The sequence below is a fragment of the Trichomonas vaginalis genome, chromosome I (assembly GCF_026262505.1).
Source record: "Trichomonas vaginalis G3 chromosome I, whole genome shotgun sequence".
Lineage (NCBI taxonomy): Eukaryota > Parabasalia > Trichomonadida > Trichomonadidae > Trichomonas > Trichomonas vaginalis.
In genome coordinates, this window is record NC_067203.1 from 24,977,779 (window position 1) to 25,000,915 (window position 23,137).

Genomic DNA, 23,137 nt, shown 5'->3' on the forward strand with positions numbered 1-23,137 from the left:
TGTTCTTGCATGTAATGACTTCAGATGGTTAGTTAATTCCTTCATAATAATGAAGCCAAATACTATTTGGATCTTCTACTCTGTGAGCATTCCTCCATATAACAATTAATTTAGGAGGAGTTATGAATAAAAAGTTGCATATCAAAACGTATGGAAAAGTAACAAAAATCATTATCACTCTTTTACACTATTGTTCCATGTATAACTCTATTGAAGTTGCAGAATACCTTGTGACGCTTAAAGCGTGAATTTTTTTTTTATTTTTTTTTTTTTAACTTCTAATAAAACTCATCTTGGAAGATGAAAGTGATGGATTTTATGCAGTAACATCATTTTTTTTGCACCGAGTGAAATAAGAAGTTCGGCCGTTTCTTTACTATTTTTATATATTGCAATAAGAAGAGGGGTTTCTCCAAATACATTTTTTTCATTAATATTTGCACCATGTGAAATAAGAAGTTCGGCCGTTTCTTTACTATTTTCATATGCTGCAATATGAAGAGCGGTTTCCCCATTTTTATTTTTTTCATTAATATTTGCACCATGTGAAATAAGAAGTTCGGCCGTTTCTTTACTATTTTTATATGCTGCAATATGAAGAGCGGTTTCTCCATCTTCATTTTTTTCATTAATATTTGCACCATGTGAAATAAGAAGTTCGGCCGTTTCTTTACTATTTTCATATGCTGCAATATGAAGAGCGGTTTCCCCATTTTTATTTTTTTCATTAATATTTGCACCATGTGAAATAAGAAGTTCGGCCGTTTCTTTACTATTTTTATATATTGCAATAAGAAGAGCGGTTTCTCCATCTTCATTTTTTTCATTAATATTTGCACCATGTGAAATAAGAAGTTCGGCCGTTTCTTTACTATTTTCATATGCTGCAATATGAAGAGCGGTTTCCCCATCTTCATTTTTTTCATTAATATTTGCACCATGTGAAATAAGAAGTTCGGCTATTTCTTTACTATTTTCATATGCTGTAATATGAAGAGCGGTTTCCCCATTTTTATTTTTTTCATTAATATTTGCACCATGAGATATAAGAAGTTCGGCCGTTTCTTTACTATTTTCATATGCTGCAATATGAAGAGCGGTTTTTCCATATTCATTTTTTTCATTAATATTTGCACCATGTGAAATAAGAAGTTCGGCCGTTTCTTTACTATTTTCATATGCTGCAATATGAAGAGCGGTTTCCCCATCTTCATTTTTTTCATTAATATTTGCACCATGTGAAATAAGAAGTTCGGCCGTTTCTTTACTATTTTTATATATTGCAATAAGAAGAGCGGTTTCTCCATCTTCATTTTTTTCATTAATATTTGCACCATGTGAAATAAGAAGTTCGGCCGTTTCTTTACTATTTTCATATGCTGCAATATGAAGAGCGGTTTCCCCATCTTCATTTTTTTCATTAATATTTGCACCATGTGAAATAAGAAGTTCGGCCGTTTCTTTACTATTTTTATATATTGCAATAAGAAGAGCGGTTTCTCCATCTTCATTTTTTTCATTAATATTTGCACCATGTGAAATAAGAAGTTCGGCCGTTTCTTTACTATTTTCATATGCTGCAATATGAAGAGCGGTTTTTCCATATTCATTTTTTTCATTAATATTTGCACCATGTGAAAGTAAATATTCTAAAAGGGATGGAATATTAAACATCACTGAATAAATAAAGCATTGGTTAATATCATTAGTTTGATCAAAATAAACTAAAAATGATTCAAGATTTTTATATTTTCCGCAATCATTTAAGTTGATTTTAATATTGTATTCATTCATTAAGAATGTAACAAAATCAATGTTGTGCGAAATAATTGCATACTCCATGCATTCTTCATCAGGTTTTTGATATTTCATACATTCACTCATGATCTCTGGATTTCCACCTAAAAATGAAAAACATAGACATTTTTGAGTTATTTCTGAGTTAAATTTCGTCCTTAATAACTTGAAACAATCAACTGCTCCATGGTAACAACATAATTCAAGTAATGAATATCCTTTGTAAAGATATCGATATAAATTGCTTTCAAGTTTTTGATTTCCATCAAATCCATCTATTTCCGTGAAAGTAATGAATCTTTCTTTGTCGTTATTCATAATTGCTCTGTAAATTGTATTTTCTTCATGAATATCGAGATTTTCAAATTTATGTTTTCCGAAATCAACAGATTTGTCTAATTTAATCCCGTATTCTTTGTAAAACAGGTAGATTGATATAATTTCGTCATTGCTGACTTCTTCCACATGGTATTCATCATAAATGAGTTTGGCAAGAGTTAAATATGACTTTGTATAGCGATTATTATACGGAATAATAGCTAAAATATCTTTAATTACATTTGTGGGAAGATATTTCATTGAATCAATCAATTCTGTTTTGATCATTTTGTAAATTGTTTTTAATTCTTCTTCTTTTTCAGTTTTCAATTGATATAATGCAGTATATAAATCAATGTGGTATTTATAGATACTTCGCAATTCAACGAATTGATTTAGGTGTATGCTTTGTTCGGACATGGAAAAAATTTAAGGGGATTTTCCGACCAAATCTTTTGTATGTTTTTTTTTCCTCGTAAAAATACAATTTGAGCTGATCTAAACCTATTGTCAATCTAACTTTTTGTTCGATATAAAAAATCATTGAATTAATTCAGAAACACAGTCTCAAAAATTTTTAAATGACAACACAATAAATTGAATCGCCGATAGATTTTATTCAATAAAAAGTAGTACCAAACATTGTGTTATGTTAGATATTGGGAAATATTTTTGATAATTTGTAAAAAAATGTAAACTTCTGAATACGCAATAATATATTATTTGGATACTATATATAGTTACAAATATTATTGCCACTCAAAAAAAATCACGATTTCAATTTTTCTCGAAATCAAACGAAAGCCATTCTATGAGTCCATACACACTATTACTATACTTCATATGTCAAGCATAATGGGAACAATTTTGGTCGATACCTTTGTTGTCGTCGAAGTTCCTTTTTTTTTTTTCAATCGTCCCTTTATAAATTCCACCAAAGTTCTTTCAATTTCATTGAAAGGGAGGAAAATATGGTGTGTAGCACGGGAGGACTACAAAATTGTGCGGCCAATTTGCCTTACTCTGCTGCTTGAGGAGCTCCAGAGCTCCCAATCTCCACGAAATTCATTAAACTCACAAATACTTTACGATGTCAAATTTATCAAATTTGACACTTTACAAACTTTACGAATTTACTGGATATCTGTATAGTTTCCAATTATGAATGATCTCACTCCATGCCAGTTGTATAAACAATAAACTTATAACAAGAATTCAACTATGACAGAACTTATAAGTTTGACGATATGATTATTTGGTCGAATAGAAACCTTAAAATTTTAATCAGATCTATTATATGAAGATAATTTAAGGCCAAATAAATATTATACGTCGTGGAATAACAATGAAAATAAACTAAATTTCAGATATTTTTTTTAGAGAAAAAAAAATGAATCCTGATGGTTTTAACTTAATCCGTGATGTAAGAGAGTCTCTTGATAGTAATAATGAAAAAGAAATCGAAACTAAAACATACAAACTACTAGAATACTATCTTTCTCATTTAAAAGCGATAAATAAAAAAAATAAAACTTCAACGCTTGTACTATCATCTCTATGCCTCTCAGCAATCAAATCTTTCTCGAAAACGAAATTTTATAAGCCAATTAAAGAAAGAAATAGCGCAATTGATTCGATGATTTTCGATGTTTGCAAAGATTTATTGAATAACATTATTGACGATCCAGAGCCAGATAATTTCTTAAAAATTGCATCAATTAGCATTTATGTTACGAACGAAAACAATTTATCAAAATATGGTTCTTTATTTCGCAATTTTATATCGAGTGTTTTACAACAAAAGCAACCATATAATGTTCCAATGCCTGATGACCTAAGAAACTTCTTTAAAGTCAAGTTATTTAAATTTTTAAACAAATTAACAACGAAAAGTCCAGAGTTGATCAAAAATTGGTGCGTAATTATTATAAATTACATACTTCCACTACTAGTTGACTCCGATATCATTGTTGATACGAATTCTTACGAAAATTATTGTTTTCATTACAAATTACCACAGGATTTAATTGGTTTCTTTTGTACATTCTTTACTGATCCAACCATTAAAAAGTCTTTTCAGCTGATTCTTGAAAATATATACGAGCAACCAAATTATTTGATTTTCTTTTACAATACGATCATAATTATGACAGATTTCTATTACGATAACCCTACAAAATACGAAACAAGTGATGGGATCCAGTTTCTTAACGATTTCTTTGACGAAGCAATGGAAAAAAGCAAAATTACGTACGAAGACGTCTTTAGTTCTATTTCTATGCATTCGCTCATCAAGTTTGTGTCATGTAGTATCAAATTAATGTCCAATCTCACATTAAAAGCTTATAAAACCAAAAATTCCGACGATACAATTCCTAATTCTTTGAATTTATGCAGAAAACGATGGCAAACATTGATCAAAATTGCATTGACAGAGGAAATGTTGACTACTCTCCTATCAAATGTCGATGAAAAACTACTTTATACTTATATTATCACTTTTCTTCTTTTAATCTTCGATTTCAAGGTTACGGAGTATCCGGTCTGGAAGCTTTTCAAGCTTACGACCTTCCAATTCTTTGAAATCCCTTACATAAGAAAATTTTGTTCAATATTAGGAATTGCATTCGCTCCGCAGTTCCTAGGCTTAGACCAAGAGGCCGTAGAACAACTTTCTGTCCGTACGAAACAGAAAAACTCAAGATCTTCCTCAAATGAAACGAAGAATTCTTCAACCGACCCATTTGAGATCCTAGACCTTGTTTATTCCGATGCCACATACATACAAGAGCAGATCCACCCCGACCACCAGTCAGATTTGGATAATGCGCCGTTCAAATCCAAAAAACAGTACTATATCCCGCCAATTCACGCAAAAGGATGGGAAGTACAGAAAGCTGTTGCATTTCTTAACAACCTTTTGTTATTTGATTGGAAGTTTTCGGATAAATTTTTCAATTCTTTCATCAAATACCTTTCTTACCTTGCAACAACTGTTCCTTTGTCATTGCAGTCGACTCCTTACCTCATTGCGCAGACGTTCTTCAGCAATTCGCTCTCAAAATTGGCAAAAGACAGAGATTATTCAGTAGATACGATAGAAGCGATTGCTTTAACGACCAAACAGATCAGTAGTATAAACAGTTTCACGGTAGACTCCGAAACGATCACTCAATGGATTGTTTTGATAATTAAATATTTATCTGAGAAAAATCACAGCATTATCAGCTTTACGATGCCAATTGCTATTGATGCTTTCACGAGGTTCGCTCCTCAAAGCTATATCCTTGCAATTTTCATCATTTTCCATATGAATTCTCTTCATATCGCAATCGACCATCCAATTAAGCTGAATTTCATTCTTAATGCTTCTTCCGTATTCAAATCGCAAATGGAGATCAAATTCCCTGATGTTATCGAAAAAAATAAGGCAGATTTTGAAATGAAAATTTCTGACAAAGATATCTTCAACAATGTATGGAAGAACACTCGATCCGATGTTAGTGGCCTTGTTAACGCAGTCCTGTTATCCATTTTCGGCGATATTCTTGGAAAACCACCACCAAAAGCAGTAGATGGCGAAAAAGAGATTCCTTTTGATCTCTACTTCAACGCTTTCTTTGCTGTTCTCCTAGAACAAACAATATCCGGTGAAGGACTCCACAGAAACATGATTCCCACCTTAAATGGCTTAGGTCCATCTAATGTTCTCAAAAAAGTGACACGAGGAAATATCAAAGAAATTTTTTATTTAGTTAATTTCATACCATTATTTGAAAAGATGATTACTGAGTTTCCTGTTCGTTTAATGCGTCTTATTATGAACATTTCAATGAACACTGACTCAATTTACGAAATAATTTGCATGGTGATGTTGGCAACCAAGATTTCCACAAGGTCAAGGGATCCAACAATCCACAAGAAGTTCATTAAGTACCTTTCCAAGCTAATTGACCGATTTTCTGAAGACAAAAATGAAATGATCATTTCCAGTTCATTTTATGCGTCAAAATATCAGAAAATCCAGCCTCCTCCACCTCCAACAACTGAGTATGAAACATTTGCAGTTATCCAGGGTGAATCTGCATATGGATTTTCGAATGTTTCCGATGAAAAAATTGATGTTTGTTTTAGAAATCGATTTGTTTTTTCACAAAACACATATCGATCTGTATCAAGACAAAACACTGTAGATAACTGTGATCTACCTGTTGTTTGTGACTCAGAAAATGAAGAGAAACCAGAAAAAGTAGAAATTTCCAAATTTATGACGAAATTTTTTGGAAACAAATCATTTTCTCCATCAGATTTCTCAATTTCTGAACCAGAAAAACATGAAATTAATGTTTTAACACCACAAGCAAAGAGATCCAATAACAAAACAGATGAATTTGATATAATTGATATTAATGAATTCTTTCAATCTACGGAACACATCAAATCACAAACCTGTTTTTCATTCATCAAATACTTTTTGGAAACAGACAGAATCCACTTCAAAATGGCAGATAAAGTCATCACGAGATATGCATCTCCATTATTTAATTTGCCTCCACGAGAAAACTTGAAAATTGGCATCATTTATGTCTCTGACAAACAGATGTCTCAAGAAGAGATTTTATCAAATACATCTGATAATTGTAGTCTTGCTTTCAACAGTTTTCTCAAGAGTTTAGGAACAGTTGTAAATGTTAATAAACACAAGTATTACAATGGAAAATTAGAAGGCCAAAACCATGAAAAATTCCCTTATTCTATCTATTATGATGATGATTTATACGAAGTAATGTTTCATGTTTCTACTTTGCTTCCTAATGATGAAAACGATCCACAGAGAATACTTAAGAAGAAACACATTGGTAATGATAATATTCACATCATTTGGGATGAAAATGTCGTTGGATATGATCATTACGTAATAACATCTCAGTTTAATTACGCACATATAATTATACATAAATATATTGGAGATCTTTATAGAGTTATTATTAGACGTAAATCAGGACTTCCGAGTGTTGGTCCTTTACCAGAAGAATCAATTGTTCCTGCTTCTTCTTTGTCTGCTTTGGTGTTGCAGTCTGCAATTATAATTGATAGATTCGCAAGAGGTGACATAGAGAAACCTCCAAGCGAACAATTTGATCTACTTCTTGAACCTCTCACACAGAAAGTTTGTTAATCAGTATTTTTTTATTTTATTTTATTTTTTGTATTTTATTTTAAAGTAAAATAATTCTTTTTTGTTAGTTCTAAAATTCATACATTTTTATTACTTTATTGATATTTTTTATAACACATTGATACTTTTTTCAAGTTTTTATCTCAAATATTTTTAATTTAAAATTCTGACAAGGTGCGTGAAGCATCATTGAAAATCATATCATGCTGGTGTATTGGCAGCCTTAAGATCAACAAAAAAGTTCGGTAAATAAAATATGCAGATCGAGTACTTTTCTGAATCTTTTCATTTAAAAAAAAAGTCTCAGAAAGTACTCAATTTTTCTCACAATGAATGTCAAGCATAATATAATTTTATTTGATGTAGGAAACTGAAATATATCTAAGTCCATATAAAACTGAAATATATTATTTTACTCCAATAAAACGTAGATGCATCCAAACAATGCCTTTTGCAAATGAAAGTAGAGTTTTTCCGTTATTATCCTTTACTCCTTTATCAGCACCAACAGAGATTAGATATTTAACAACTTCAAGATGACCATTTTTTGATGCATGAATAAGTGGAGTCTCACCATTATCATCCTTTACTTCTTTATCAGCATTAACAAAGATTAGATATTTAACAACTTCAAGATGGCCTTCAGATGATGCTAAAATGAGTGGAGTAGATCCAAATTTAGTCTTTGCCTCTTTATCAGCGCCAACAGAAATAAGATATTTAACAACTTCAAGATGACCATTATGCGATGCATACAAGAGTGGAGTAAATTCTGTATTAGTCTTTGCTTCTTTATTAGCTCCAACAGAGATAAGATATTTAACAACTTCAAGATGACATTCATATGATGCAATAATGACTGGAGTGAAGCCATCATTATTCCGTGCTTCTTTATCGGCACCAACAGAGATTAGATATTTAACAATTTCAAGATGACCTCTAGATGATGCTAAAATGAGAGGAGTAGATCCAAATTTAGTCTCACCTTCTATATCGCAGTTACATTCGATGAGAGATTTAACGAGTCTTAGATTTCCTCTTGAACATGCCATATGAAGTACATTCATTTCTTCAATGTAATTCCCCATTGGTTCCTCTTTTATTATTTTCCACAGTCCTTCTTCACAAGCTTTTGAAATAAATTCCCGAATTCCATACAAAGAAAGTTCATCAAGGAATTTGTAAACACTTTCGAAATCATTTAAATTCTTAACTTCAGAGATTTTAGTTAAAAACTCTTTCGAATTACTGTCATTTTCATTAATTTGATTGTTTGGTGATCCGTTGGATTTATTTTGTCTTTGAAATGAAGTTAATTCCTTCTGATGTTTTCTTATTTCTTCTTTTGAATCACGCATTTCTTTGTCTTTATGAATTAAAAAGTCAATGATGCTATCAATGATATTGAATTTCATGTATTGTTTGATAGATTGTAGAATTGAAATTACTTCTTCGTAGTTTTGAATGGTAACATTTGCTTTTCGTGTACATATATATAATTCTTTGGCATTAATAGTTGAGCGAGATTGTTTGAGAAGAGTGATATATTGTTCTGATGTCAATTTTGAATATTTCATAATTGTTTTGATATCTTCTATCCAAAATATATCAAAAAGATTCTCATTTGCAATATAATCGCTGATATGAGCAGCAATGTATTCAAAATTCTGATTGATATCCTGATTCATTGTTGAAACGTTTCAAAAAAAAATCTGATGGAAATTTCGGATAAATTTTTAAATTAAACTTTGTTAGATAATTGTATAGAAATAAATATAAGATTTTGAGAACAATAATTTAATATTTTGGATTGGATATATTTTTAATTTAGATCCAAGATAAAAATATTTACCAAAATCTAGAGCATGTTTGCTTCAAGTCAGTTTTACATTTAATAGAATCGATATTTGATCATTGTTTCAGGAAGCAAAAAGTGAATGCTGAAGGAATATCAGAATAATTTCTCTGAGTTATCTTCTGAATGTGATATCCAGTTTGAAAAGACATATTTTTGTTTTTTTCATTTATATTCTTTTTATCACCTGGATCATTGCAAAACCAGAGATTTGAATTCAATTGCAATAATTGATAAAGGCAACATCGTGAGGTTAACAAATGCAACAAAATCTTTTTTTTTGGATTGTTTGAGACAATACAAATTTTTAACCTTATTTTCGTTTCAAAATTTTATGAACGATTTTTCATCGGATTATTCGATGAAAACTCGTCCTATCACAGCTGCCCCAACACATGTGAAGACCCCTAGACTATACACTAATCATTCGCGGAGAAATCCACAAAAAATTAACGTTGTTCAATCACTACCTAATTATTCAATGCAGAAACCATTAAATCCTCAAGCAAACTTAGAATTTGCATTTAATAATTTCATTGACAACATCGGCAAGCTCGTCTCACATAATTATTGCGTTCAAAATAGCAGAAACTCGTTATTGACATATACATCTGAAGCTCAACACTTATTTCCTGGCTTATTATCAACAGTGAATGGCGATAATATATCCGCTTTGCTTGTTTCTGGAACAGAAAATTTTCCGACAATACAAGGTCCTCTTCCGTTCTTAAAACTTTGGAAACCATATGCGAAATTATGCTGCGATTTACAGTTTTCTATTCCCGATATCATAAAACAAAGTATAACTCGAAATTTTGAAATAATAAGTACTTCATTAAGCCATATAAATAAAAATCAGAGCGCTCAAAGCGGAGGAAAGAAGAATGTTCAGCCTCTTATTCAGCAAAAAATCAGTTTACTTTCAGAATGTTATCTTTTTTTACAAAATCCAAGTGATACGGAGCAACTACAATCGATAACATCGAAAATTAAATCATACTCGAAGATTTTAAACGATTGTTTCGTGAAAGAATTCAATGATTGCGGAATTTCTTCAAAAGATCTTGTTAGAATCAGACAAAAGGTATATACAGCGTGCAGTGATACTATATCCATCATCAATAGTATAATATTTATTAACATTGACATTAAAAATATGCTTAATTCACTTGATCGGTTCCAAGAAGCCTTATTAGTTGCATTAGACCACTCGGATGCATCACAATCAGCCATATATAGAAGACCAATGCTTCCAGAACTACCAGAAGAGCATATTCCCGAACAAATTAATCTTGAAACAAATGAAGAAGAAGAAACAGAAGAACTTGACTTTAAATCATTTAATAATGCATATGAACTTATGGATTATGGTATAGATAACGCAAAAAAGCTGAAAAAATCGGAAATAATTTCGGAATTTTTAAAATACTTGAAAGAATTAGTTTCTCAAATGGATGATGACAATAAAAATACTATTAAGAGTCTGCAGAAGTCATTAAAAGACTTTGAATTGAAAAGCCAGACTGAATTATTAGTTTCTGAAAATAAAAGGAAAGAATTGATGAAAAAGATCGAAGAAATGAACAATTTGCATTCAGATGATATCAAGAATCTCAGAAATATTATCTCTTCTTGTTATTCTTACTTCGAAAACCAAGATATTGATGAATCTGTTTTAAATTCTGAGCTTCACATGATGATATCTATGTCAATTAGCAAGTTTAACAACTCTATTGTGAACAAAGACCAAAGTATAATGAAAATTTTTGAAGATTTACTTGAAATTCCTGAAAATATTGATATTTACTCTTATATGGTAAGTTTGAGACAAGAAATAAATAAAAAGATTGAAAATCTCAGTCAATCCAATGCTGAAAAGGAAGAAACAAAAAATAATCAAAATGAAGAGTTAAAACAAAAGATTTATGACTTGCAGAACGAATTTGATGAAAGAATTAAATCATTAACTTCAAAAATCTCTAATTTATATCAGATTATCTCTGATAAATTCAAAGATTTCATAAATGTTCCGAAAACAGGTTCATTTTTTGAGGATTCTGTTGAAGCATGCGATCTAATGGTCCATACTCTGAAGAAAGAGAACGAAAGGAATGCAAAATGTGAGAAAATTCTCGGAGAAGTTCGAGATCGTTTAGCAAAATACCTCAAAATCGAAGTTCCGTCAGGTGATTTCGATAGTTCCTCGCTTAGATTAATAGAAATCCTAGAAAAGATGCAAAATCCTTTGCAATCTAAGCTAGAAAACTCAGATGCTTTAGTAAATGCGCTAACAAAGGCACTTTTGCAGATAAAAGTCAAACTGAAACTTGGAGATACAACAGCAGAGCAACAATTGAAAGGTCATGTCCTCGCTGCTTCTATTTTAAAGGACGTTTCGACTTTTTCGGATAATGTCGACCTTTTGAAGAAGTCATTTCTAGCCTACAGGGATATAATTATTAAATATAACGATAAGGCTGCACAATTTGTTGGTTTATCCATTGATAATGAACATTATCGAAATATGTCAGAACCGGATTTTGTTTCTTTTTCGCAACGATTGTGTAATGGCATGGTCCTTCAAGTAAAGCCAAAGGTTGATAAGTCTAAACTTACAAATGAAGGAATTAATAAGATATTTGAAGAAGTTTTCAAAAATGTCGAAATTTCCAACAAAACGCAGCCTATGGTTTATCTTCCAGAGCTATCAACATTAATAATGACCATGAATAACACGCTTTCTGCGTTAAAACCTTTTGCAGCAATTTTGAATGAAATTTTTTCGCAATTTGATTGCAAACTTAGAGCATTTTCGCCTGTATCGGCCCAATATAAGATGCTAAGGCAAAATGTAATGAAGATTCACGCAGCTCTTTCAGCAATTGTGCCAAGCAAAATTAATTCACTTGTATTTTTAGTTTTATCCCGTTTTGTTGCATTGTTATCATCTCTATTGTCTGCATTGTCAACGCTCTCATTCGGTGAGTCGGATATTGATTCAAAAGAAGAAATTTTCAAAATTCAACAAGAAAATATTAAGTTGAACAATCTACTTAATGAGCATAACAATGTATAATATAATAAAATGTTTGTATTGATTGAAAAAAATCTTTTTATAGTTTCACAACTCATTTAAAATATTTTGTGTTTTTTTCTCATACTAAACTTAATTAAATCAATGGAATGGTCATCAATCTATATGTTTGATTGTTTATAAGTATGAGAAACATTGAAATTCATGTAGATGGCTGGAAATTAAATTTTATTTTCATTTTGATGTGCATTTTCAATGTTTTAAAAAGATTTAATAGCAATATCCCTCTGCTCCGAGAGAAACACCCTAATTATTTAAAATCTTTTAAATTCAAAAAGTGTCGTATTTTAAAAATTGATGAGCGATTGTAAATTTGTTGTCAACTCTCAATATTGCCATAATTCATCTTTATCAAAATATGGAATAGAGTTATATTTTATCAATGGAAATCGATTTGTTACAACTCAGTCTCATGCAGCTGTCGTCAGTGAAGCAGTCAGAGACATATTAATCACAGATGAAAGTTTTATTTCTCAAGATTCCTTAAAGAAGGTTTTGTTGATGAAAAAGTTGACATCTTTACAAGCGAAATTCTTTACGAAATTGGATTTTTCATAAAGAACAACGATTTCATTGAACAATACAAAAACATGTTTGCGTCGACAAATATAACACGAGAAATTCTCAATTCATTTGTTGCATACAGTCTGAAAACACATAATTTCTATAAGACATCTTCATTCATCGCATCTCAATTATCTTCTCTTGGAACTTCTTATATTTCTGATATGATATATTCCGTTGTTGAAAACAAAAAAGAATTTTTATCTCAAAATGTAGAAGAAATCCTGTTAGATTTTGATATTTCAATATTGAGAAATCCTTCACTTAAAATTGAAAGTGAAGATGATTTATGTAACTTTGATATTTAATTTTGCAAATCTTCGACATGTTCATTAAAATCTTCTATAATTGATAAACTAATCAAATATATCAAATTTGAATTCTGCACAAATGATGCTGTTTCTACATTTATGAGCTATTACTCATCATTAATTAATGCTCCAACTGAGGAAATACAAGATGTTAATGAAACTTTCGTTCAATTATTCAACCAAATAATATCTTCACAAGCGGCAGGCTCCTTATCAACGAAAAGCAATATTCAATATATTGATAAATATTTATCTAAATAATAATGAGATATATAAATTATTTGAAAAATGTAGCAAAGAAAGGGACGATGAAGTTCAACGAGGCCTCCATCAACTCTCTACTCAATTGAGAGAACCTGTTATTTTTATTGCAGCAATGAAAAATAATCTATTACTTGTTCAAGATCTCATTTCTTGTGGAGTTAATCCTTCGGTTCCAATGCATTCCAAGTTTACTCTTTTACACTATTGTTCCATGTATAATTCTATTGAAGTTGCAGAATACCTTGTGACACTTAAGGGTGTTGATTTAAATGCAAAAAAATGTAATTGAAGTACTCCTCTTGATCAAGCACTTTCATATGGAAACAGTAAAATCGTTGATATTATTTCAAAATGTAAAAATTGTGAATTGATTCATCGCTCAACATCAGAAGGTAATCTTCAAATAATAAGATGGATAGATATTGAAGATTTCTTTTACTCTGATGAAAAATGATGAATGAATTTCAACATGGAGTAATTGAGTGACGTTAGATATTATGCAGGAAAATATTACCACCCTTAATGATAAAATGCTGATTGCTCTCACATTCATAAAAAGAGTAGAAAGATTTCTTTGATTCAACCATTAAATATGAAATATATGAAACCAAGAAAGAAAAACTTGAGGTTTATACAAAGAAAAAAGTTAAAAGTTTCTTGATCAAATTGCTCATGGATCCTTAATGCTAAAACAAATGCCTTCTCAATTTTGAGAGAGCTCTCAATTTATGTGAATTTTTAGGTGCTTCTAACTTGTTATCTAAAAAGATTTATAAGAAATTTCCTATAGCATTATGTGCCTATATGGGCATTTATATAATAATTAGTGTAATTACACTGAAAGTAAGTCCATTTCTAAAATTTACTCCAGAAATAAATAAAAATATAAAAATTATCAATATTTATTGATATACCATTTTTATTTTTGATCATCCCTGATCTTTCAGATCTCAAATTTTTGAAGAATTTCAAAATTTGAATTAGGGAGATCAGAATTAATATTTTATGGAGAATATCACCAATTCCTACCGTTTTGAAAATCACCCGATTATCCAAACATTAAAACTTCAAGTCCCAGCAGGAATTGATGAAGATTCTCTTCCATTTGATTTATTAACTTTTTCATCAAAGAAAATAATTGACGAAAATCGACTCATTTCCCTATATAATCAAATTACTAGTGGTGAAAAACTCACCCAATGTCTTTCAATCTTTGAAATCGATTTTATTTTCAATTATTCTTGTTTAAATCGAATAATTACAGCAAAAGAACATAACGAAATGGAATATTATTATATACTTCACAGTGCAGTCTGCTTCTGTGTAGGATATTCAAGGAATATTGATCCAGAAGATGTATATTTAATATTAAACGCGCTTTTTCTTATTAAATCTCATCCATATCATGAAATATCGATTTATATGGTATCTTATATTCTATTTACGATCTCAGCTGATATACAAAGATTTGATTTACTCAAAATTCTGGATATTGTAAGAAATATTTTAAATTGCGAAATTGAAATTCCACGGACAATTACATCTTCTATAATATTCTTAATATACGCACTAGGAACTCGCGGTCCAATAGATTCAAAATCAGAGACTTTATTTTTGTTCTTATCCGAGCTAAATTGTTACTCAAACTACTCGATTTCCGAAACTCAAGCGATATCTCTCTATGACAGGTGCTATTACGGCCTTTGTTCCTTAAATATAAATTGTATGACTTTCATGTACAACTTTATTACGAAAGTTCCATGGTCTGTTGCAGAGCTTTACTTCTCTAAGATCGGTTATCTACTTGCAAACTTCCTACATCAGAAAGATCAAAAATATTTGAGGAATATTATTCCAATTTTGGACGATGAATTAAGCTACATACCACAAATTGCACTTGATCTTGATAAGAGTAGTTCTCAAGATGGTTTTGCCTTAGAAGCCCATCAGCAAAACAATTATCAGTTAATAACTTCAATTTCTTTTTCGAGTTTCAGTGAAATTCCAAGTGAAAAGTTGATCCCATGCTTTGACATACAAGGTTCAGAAGATTTGGCTACATTTCATCGTTCAAAAATTAATCCGAAGAAATTACCTGATTGTTTTCGATTGAATAGCAGTTTAAACTCAATGATATTCAATAAATTCCATGAATTCAGTCCTTATTCTAATAAATATGACAAATTAGAAATGAAACCAAAAACTGAACTGGAAAATCTTGATAAATTCGATGAAACGGCAAAAATAATAAGTAACCACGTCCAATGCTTAGTGAAATTATCTAGAAATTATCCAAGAGCGAAATTATCAATTTATCGATCTTTTATTAAGGTTTTGAAGTCGAAATTTGACTACGATTTAGCATTTTCTGCTGTTTTATTCTTAACACTGCAATCAGAGATCACAGATTTCAAAGAATTGACTGAAATAATATATCCAAAACTTTTTACCCCGAATTGCACAATATATGACTATCCGAATGGATATTTCCCTCTTATACAGCTTAGATATATGTATTTTTCGCTGTTACTCAAATGGGGAAATTTGGATTTTTTATCTTTCCTAGATCCAATGAAAACAACTCCACTTCTACTATCAGAGCTTGTCTTATATATCATCCACCAGCTCGATAAGAATGAAGTGAAGCTACAACTTTTTATTCAAATTATTGATTTTATTATTAACGCATATCCCTCATTTTACAACGAATTCCAACAGAACCAGACCTCTAGAGAGCTCGTTACTGTATCCCGATCCATTTTCCAACTAGTTTTGAAGTTATTAATCACTAATTTTGATTTGTCGATCACTTTTCTAGAGAAAGACTACTTTATATCATTCATTTTAGCCTTGCACTTTGATGAGAACATCAGGAAAGAGGTCATTCACTACGTAATTCCCATCTGGGCCAATGTTTCTCGCACATCAATTTTAAATTTCTTGTTACTCGCACTAGGATCATATGATAACGAGCGAGATGTTGATACAGAAGACTATTTCAAGATGATCACTGACTGTTTGAACGCTGCAATCACTATTATTGATGTAAGAAACGAATCTCCGAAAGAATACTCAGTTTTGATTGAGAAAATCAGTATTTTACTGGCATCAAACACGACATATGATGTTGATGTTAACTTGGCATTGTCTGTTATGAAGTTTTTAACTTTAATTTCGAAGTATTCGACACTTTCTGTTTCGGAAAGACAAGTTTTCCTCAATTTCCTCAAGAAAATCACTCCTGGACCGAGAGATGACGAGTTATTTGATTGCCACGTTGATCTAATCATTGGACAAATCAACCACAACCACTTGGAAATAACTCAACACAAATATCTCTACAACTTTTACTCTTTGTTCGGTCTGAGAGCAATTGACTTCTTGGAAAAGACATTTTTGATCTCTCCTATAAACAGATTGATGTGTCACCTCGGTCAGATCGATATAAGAATACTCGAGGAATTCGAAGAAATTGATGACCAGGAAATTAATGAAATTGATCAGCCAATTGTTGTTAAAAATTTGTCAGAAAATCAAAGTTTACAAAATGTCAAATTGTCAGAAAATCAAAGTTTACAAAATGTCAAATTGTCAGAAAATCAAAGTTTACAAAATGTCAAATTGTCAGAAAATCAAAGTTTACAAAATGTCAAATTGTCAGAAAATCAAAGTTTACAAAATGTCAAATTGTCAGAAAATCAAAGTTTACAAAATGTCAAATTGTCAGAAAATTTGCAAAAAATACCAAATGATGGAAATCAAAAATCTTCAAATGAAAAAGATTTAACAACAGAAGAAAATTTGACAAATTTAAATTTACAAAATTCTGATGTAAACAAGAATTTGTCAGAAAATCAAAACTCTTCATTATCTAATGAAGAAAAAGAACATCCAAATGAAAAAATGAATGAAGCTCTAGATGAAACAAGTTCTGATAAAATTTTGTCAGAAAATGTCAAAAATAACGAAAATTTGACAGAAAATAAAGAAAATTCGAATTCTGAAGAAAAATTGTCAAATAATGTCAAAAATCATGGAAACTTGACAGAAAATGTCAAAAATGATGAAAATTTGTCAAATGATGTCAAAAATGATAAAATTTTGATGGAAGACAAAGGGAATCAGAAAGTTAAAGATCATAAAACAAGAAGTGAAGTTTCATTTGTTTGTAAAACGGAAGAACCAAAGAAACAACTGAAGAAGTTGGAAAACTTTTTCATAAGTATTGCTAAAGTTGCATCAAACATCAGAGTTGTCTACAAACTGATATCATTAATGAGCAGAAAACACTTAAAGATGTGCATGCGAATAATCATCCAGTGTTTGCTCTACAAACTACAATATCCTGTTGCATCAATTCCTTTCTATAATAACACGAATCTTATAAACATTTCTAAATATGATGAAGGACAAAACAACATAAATCTCTGTTTGTGGTTTTTGTACACAATAAATTCGGAGAAAACAAATTTATTTAGAAGTGATTTGTATGATGTTTATTTAGAAATATACATGGACAAAAACAAAATTGAAGTGATTTCAAATAAAGAAGGAGTAATTTCTTATTTCGAACAGACCTTTTCAAATTTGAGACCAAATGTTTGGTCTATGATTATTTTCTCTTTTCTTCCGAGACAATTAACTATTTATTGTGCGAAAGAAAAGGTAACATTCCCTATTTCTTTGGATGTAAGATACACTGATGAAATGACAATTGGTTTTATGTCTCAGAAACCTTTGATTTCTCCTTTTTATCTCGGACCAATTAATTTGAGCTACGACGAAATTTCCCAGAAAGATATAATTGAAATGGAAGAATACGGACCAAGAAGTCACAACATAAACAACAACATTTTGTCTGTGAATATAGATGTTTCTGAAGACCACATTTGTTTGCAGAAAAATGGAAAACCAAATGTGAAATTGTCACTCAACAAAATGCCTGGTTATTTGAATTTCGCTGATGCTTTGATTAGATTCTTCACTGCAAATGTTTTGATTCCTTTGTTCAAGAAAATAAATGACTTCAAAATGAAGAAAAAAGTTAAGAACGTCAGAAGTATTTTCTTTACTGAAAACAAAAATATAAATGAGAAAAAATTAGGAAAAATAGATGTTGATAAAAATTCATATGAAAAATGTTTAGAGAATAACAAAAATCTAAATGAAAATGAATCTAAAGGAAAGGAAAATTTAGATGGAATAAAATCAGAAGAAAGCAAAAATTTGGAAGAAAATGAATCAGGAAAATTCAAAAACTTAAACGAAAAAGTATCTGATGAAACTAATTCTAATGAAAATAATAATTTAGATGAAATTAATCCAAATGAAAAAGAAAAAATATTTGAAACTAAATCTAATGAAAAAGAAAAATTAGATGAAAATAAAACAATTGAAGAAATGAAATCTGATATTGTTAAAAATTTCGAAGAAAATGGAAATAAATTTACAGATGTCACAAAGAACTTTAATGACAATTATGATTATCAGATACAAAAGAGAACAGAGATTTTGATTGAAGTTATTGATGTTTTCAAGTCTCTTTTTTATGTCAGTCCTTCGAGTGAAGTTTTGTTTTACGAAGAAAATGGTTGGGTATTAATTTCTTATTTAATGAGACAGATGAATCCAGAGTTCCTCGACTTCAATGTCTATTTGAGGTTCTGTGACATATTAAATCAAAGCCAAAATGTTAATTTCAAACATGATTTGATAAAACACATTTTAGTGAATCCTTTGATTTGGATTTACACTAGAACAGAAGTTGCTTTGGTTGTAACACATCATTGGTTTAATTCTTTATTCCCTAACTTGAATTTCCCTGTTTCTTTCACTCATTTTCTCGGAATCTTTTTAGGATCAATTTGGAAATGCAAAGAAAATGAAATTGAAGCTTTGGATTCAATCAGAGATCAAAGTGTCAAAACATTGGTTTCTGTTGCAGAAATCTCTTTCGATATAAAAGATTTCGATGCATTAATGAATACAATAGTAACTGCTAATGATAAATCAATCATTATATCAATGATTGAACTGTTACAAAATTTAACTTTGTCTCCAAAACAAATTTTAATGAAAATTTCTCAAAAAAGTGACAGAAATAACAAATCCATTGAAAAAGTAACAACTTTATTTAAATTATATGATGAAGAGATATCATTAGCTATATTTAGATTGTTAAGTATTCTTCAAACAAGTCATATTTTCAAGACTTCTCTTTTTGTTTATCAATTGGAATCTTTTAATTATCATTACGCAAATCATGAATATTCTTCGGCTTTTTTGGACCAAATCTATAATTTAAAGGATTTGCAACCTGATTTCATCCAAGTTTGTTTTGGTTTGATTTATTACAACAAAAATTTGACAAAACACTTTTTATCTTATTTGGAACCAAATTCTTGTTTTGCTCTGTCAAAAGCTTGGAGTTTTTGGCCAATTTTGGCTGCTGTTAATTGTGAGAAACCAGAAGAATCACAGAAGATATTCGAGTTCGTTCTAAATTGTACAAATAAGGACTGGGAATGTGGTTTTCTCATCACAATGATAATTTCTTCTTCGAATACTTTTATTCGACAATTTTTGACAATTGCTGCTCAAAAAATCAGATTGTTGCCAAGATTTTTCTCCGAAGACATGATATCTAATTTACTGAATTTGTGTATGTTCTATATTTTGTTTAGACCTATGCCTTACACGAACTATTTCTTCAACAGAATTTGTGGAATAGAAAATGAAATTTTTGACAAAAACCAAGATTTTGTTTCTTTGTTAGAACTTTCACAAAAACCAAAAGAATACACTTATGGACTGAATTTCGATATCGACAGAGGAAACTGGGAAGATGTTGATTTAAGTCTTGCTTGCCTTGAAATTATAACTTGTATTCCTTCGCAGAATTTCAATGATCTTGGCAGTTTATTTGCCAGTTTTATTTTAGCAGAAAAAAATGGAAACCAAGAAGTTACAAATTACGTAATGAAAAAGATTATTCCTATCTTCTTGAATATGCATAAACCATCGAATCCTTTCATGTCATTATTGCAATACCACATGAAGAAAGCTGGCTCAACAATTCCTTTCACAGAAAAGAACTCCATTTCTCAAATAGAAGCAATTCCTCTTTTGTTAGAATCAATCAAACCAAAAGTGACATATTTTTCATATGAACTTTCAAAACTTGCCACTTCTATTTTGAAGCAGAGAAAGTCATGCATCGATCAGAAGTATTCCAGCGAAACTTCTCGATTACCATTCTCTATTTTCATCCTTGAAAATGTCTTCGAAGCTGTTGATTTTCTCAAGAGACAAACAGCTTTCCAATGGCGTCATTTCTGGGCAAGAATGACTTTGCAATGCGCTCCATGGGAAGACATAAACGCCAAGAAACCATCATTATTCAAGAGAGATTCTACTTTGTGCAATTTCTTCTGTCCGATGAAAATGAGAGTTATTGATGAAAGTGAAGAAAAACACACAAATTATTTCTCAAGATCTTTTTCATCGAAATTTGAAGAAATTGTTAAAAATAATTCGGAAGAAGATGACAGCGATGAATTCTCTACATCTTCTTCATTCTCCCTCTTCTTTAGTGGAAATGGTGATGAAGATAGTGAATCAGATGATGAAAATGAATTTGTAAGTAAAGTTTTGTTTTCTGACAAGTGTCAAATTGTCAAAATTGACAGAAAACATGAAGCCACGTTTGTTGTTACCAAATCTGCTCTTGTATTTGATTACGACAATGAAGAGCAAAGGGTCATTGAGTCCCAAAACATTTCACATATTTTGAGAAGATATTTCCATGGAAATTTAAATGGTTTGGAAGTTTTCAATTTTGATGGCGAATCTGTTTTAGTTAAATTGCACACGAAGAATGCAAAAGAAGCCCTCAAAGTTATCTCAAAGAGGAAGGAATATAGACATTGTGTTTTGCAAACAGAAGATTGTTCGGAAATGATTGAAAAACTTAATGTAAAACAAAAATGGATCGAAGGAAAAATCTCGAATTTCGAGTATTTAATGACTTTGAATATCTTCAGCGGTAGGTCCTTCAACTGCGAATGTTTCTACCCTGTAATGCCTTGGATATTCCAGAATTTTGAGACAAACCAATTGAGAGATTTCAATAATTTACAAATGAAAAGTGACGAAAAAATTTTTGAAACATTTTTGACTCCGAAAAATGTTTTTGTTTATAACATGAGAGTTGAACCTTTCATGACGAAGTTCTTCGCAATGAAAGAAAAATCATTTAAGTTTAACTCCCTCAAAGAAATTTCAGAAGTTTACAGTCAAAAAGTGACAGAATTGACACCAGAATTTTATTTTGATCCAAGAATTTTTGAGAACAAAATTGAAGAATCCGAAGAAGAAATCCATAAGATTATTCTTCCGAAATGGGCAAATAGTCCATTAGAATTTGTTTATTTCAGCCGCAAATACTTGGAAAGAGTAAATCATCTTGAAAAATGGATTGATTTGATTTGGGGAATTGACCAAAATAAAAATAATTTCGACCCTGATTTGTTCGTCGACAAAATCCCTCAAAAAGGTGATAGATACAGGAAAGAAGAGAAAATGCATAAATACGGCCAAATTCCGCCTCAAATTTTCACTTCACCTCATCCAGAAAAACTGACATATGACTCAACAATTTTGAAAGAATTTATGTCATTTTCTGTACCTGTCGACAATGTTTTGTGTGGCTTCTTTAGCCCTCAAAAGCAAACCGTTTTTATCGTCACAGACGATGGAAAACTTTTATCGTCAAATTACGAAAGTGAAGTGACAGAAATAATGAAGTTTGACATTTCTAGTGTTCAGACACGAAAAGGAAAATTCGGAGTGATTACCGATGACGAAAACATTGTTTTTGCCACTAAAAACGGTTCACTTTTGACGATTGACATAAACAAGAAGACACAAAAGACAATTAGTGCTCATTTTGCAGGTGTTAACTGCATTTCCATTTCAAAACGATTGATTGTTTCAGGTGGCGATGATACGAGATTGCACGCGATAACAAGTGATTCTTTGAGTCCTCTTTTCTCTGTTGCAACTTACGATGACGAATTAACTTGTTGCCATGTTTCTCAGAACTTCCATTTGGCAATCGCTTGTACACATTGCGGAAACGTGTTTGCAATTGATACAAGAAGAAGAGAAATCACTTGGCAAATGTCTCTTGAAGAAGGCAGTTTCCCAAGAAATGTCGTTGTCACAGATTCTTGGGGATTCATCGTAATTCATTACACAACAATGGTCGAAGGAAATGAGATACAAAAAATAGCTGTTTTGACAATTGATGGCGAAATTCATGAAACATTCGAAGTAGATATTAATGTAGCGCATATTGCGAAATTGACTTCTCGTGATGGATTTGATTTCGTCTTGATTGTTGGTGAGAAAGGAAGGATTTGGTCTTTCGAAGCATTTTACGGTGAAAAAGCATTGAATCAATTCGCAAACTGTGCAAGTCCTGTTACGAATGTTTTTGTTGCTGATGATAATGAATTTATTTATACAATAACAATCAACGGCAGAATTCAGATTATACCTTCTGAATACGCTGTTAGAAATATTCAAGTTTAATATTCTTATATATAGTTTATCTTTGTTTTTTAATAAAATTTATAGATTATTTGTATTTAAATATTATTTGTGTATTACAACTATTTATTGATAGGAAATACACATAATTTGTCCATAATTGAATAAAAGCATTATGGTAAAATGCAGGAATACTATTCTGA

The 23,137-nt window shown here is 30.6% G+C and overlaps 5 protein-coding genes across 5 annotated transcripts; 3 read left to right on the forward strand and 2 right to left on the reverse strand.

The window, feature by feature from the left end:
* Positions 1 to 288: 288 nt before the first annotated feature.
* Positions 289 to 2,535, reverse strand: TVAGG3_1046290 (cyclin-dependent kinase inhibitor 2C-related family; the record flags this gene model as incomplete). Its single annotated transcript, XM_001584412.1, has 1 exon — positions 289 to 2,535. One exon carries the CDS (start codon positions 2,533 to 2,535, stop codon positions 289 to 291), a length of 2,247 nt encoding a protein of 748 aa, XP_001584462.1.
* Positions 2,536 to 3,003: 468 nt separating this feature from the next.
* Positions 3,004 to 7,311, forward strand: TVAGG3_1046300 (GTPase activator protein; the record flags this gene model as incomplete). The annotated part of the gene is made up of 1 exon (XM_001584413.1): positions 3,506 to 7,294. One exon carries the CDS (start codon positions 3,506 to 3,508, stop codon positions 7,292 to 7,294), a length of 3,789 nt encoding a protein of 1,262 aa, XP_001584463.1.
* Positions 7,312 to 7,701: 390 nt separating this feature from the next.
* Positions 7,702 to 8,871, reverse strand: TVAGG3_1046310 (protein ubiquitination; the record flags this gene model as incomplete). The annotated part of the gene is made up of 1 exon (XM_001584414.1): positions 7,702 to 8,871. The coding sequence occupies one exon, from the start codon at positions 8,869 to 8,871 to the stop codon at positions 7,702 to 7,704; it is 1,170 nt and encodes a 389-aa protein (XP_001584464.1).
* A 621-nt stretch (positions 8,872 to 9,492) lies between these two features.
* On the forward strand, positions 9,493 to 12,327 carry TVAGG3_1046320 (WD40 repeat-containing protein; the record flags this gene model as incomplete). The annotated part of the gene is made up of 1 exon (XM_001584415.1): positions 9,631 to 12,225. One exon carries the CDS (start codon positions 9,631 to 9,633, stop codon positions 12,223 to 12,225), a length of 2,595 nt encoding a protein of 864 aa, XP_001584465.1.
* Positions 12,328 to 14,387: 2,060 nt separating this feature from the next.
* TVAGG3_1046330 (platelet formation protein family) lies at positions 14,388 to 22,976 on the forward strand (the record flags this gene model as incomplete). The annotated part of the gene is made up of 1 exon (XM_001584416.2): positions 14,388 to 22,976. One exon carries the CDS (start codon positions 14,388 to 14,390, stop codon positions 22,974 to 22,976), a length of 8,589 nt encoding a protein of 2,862 aa, XP_001584466.2.
* Between the last annotated feature and the right edge of the window lie 161 nt (positions 22,977 to 23,137).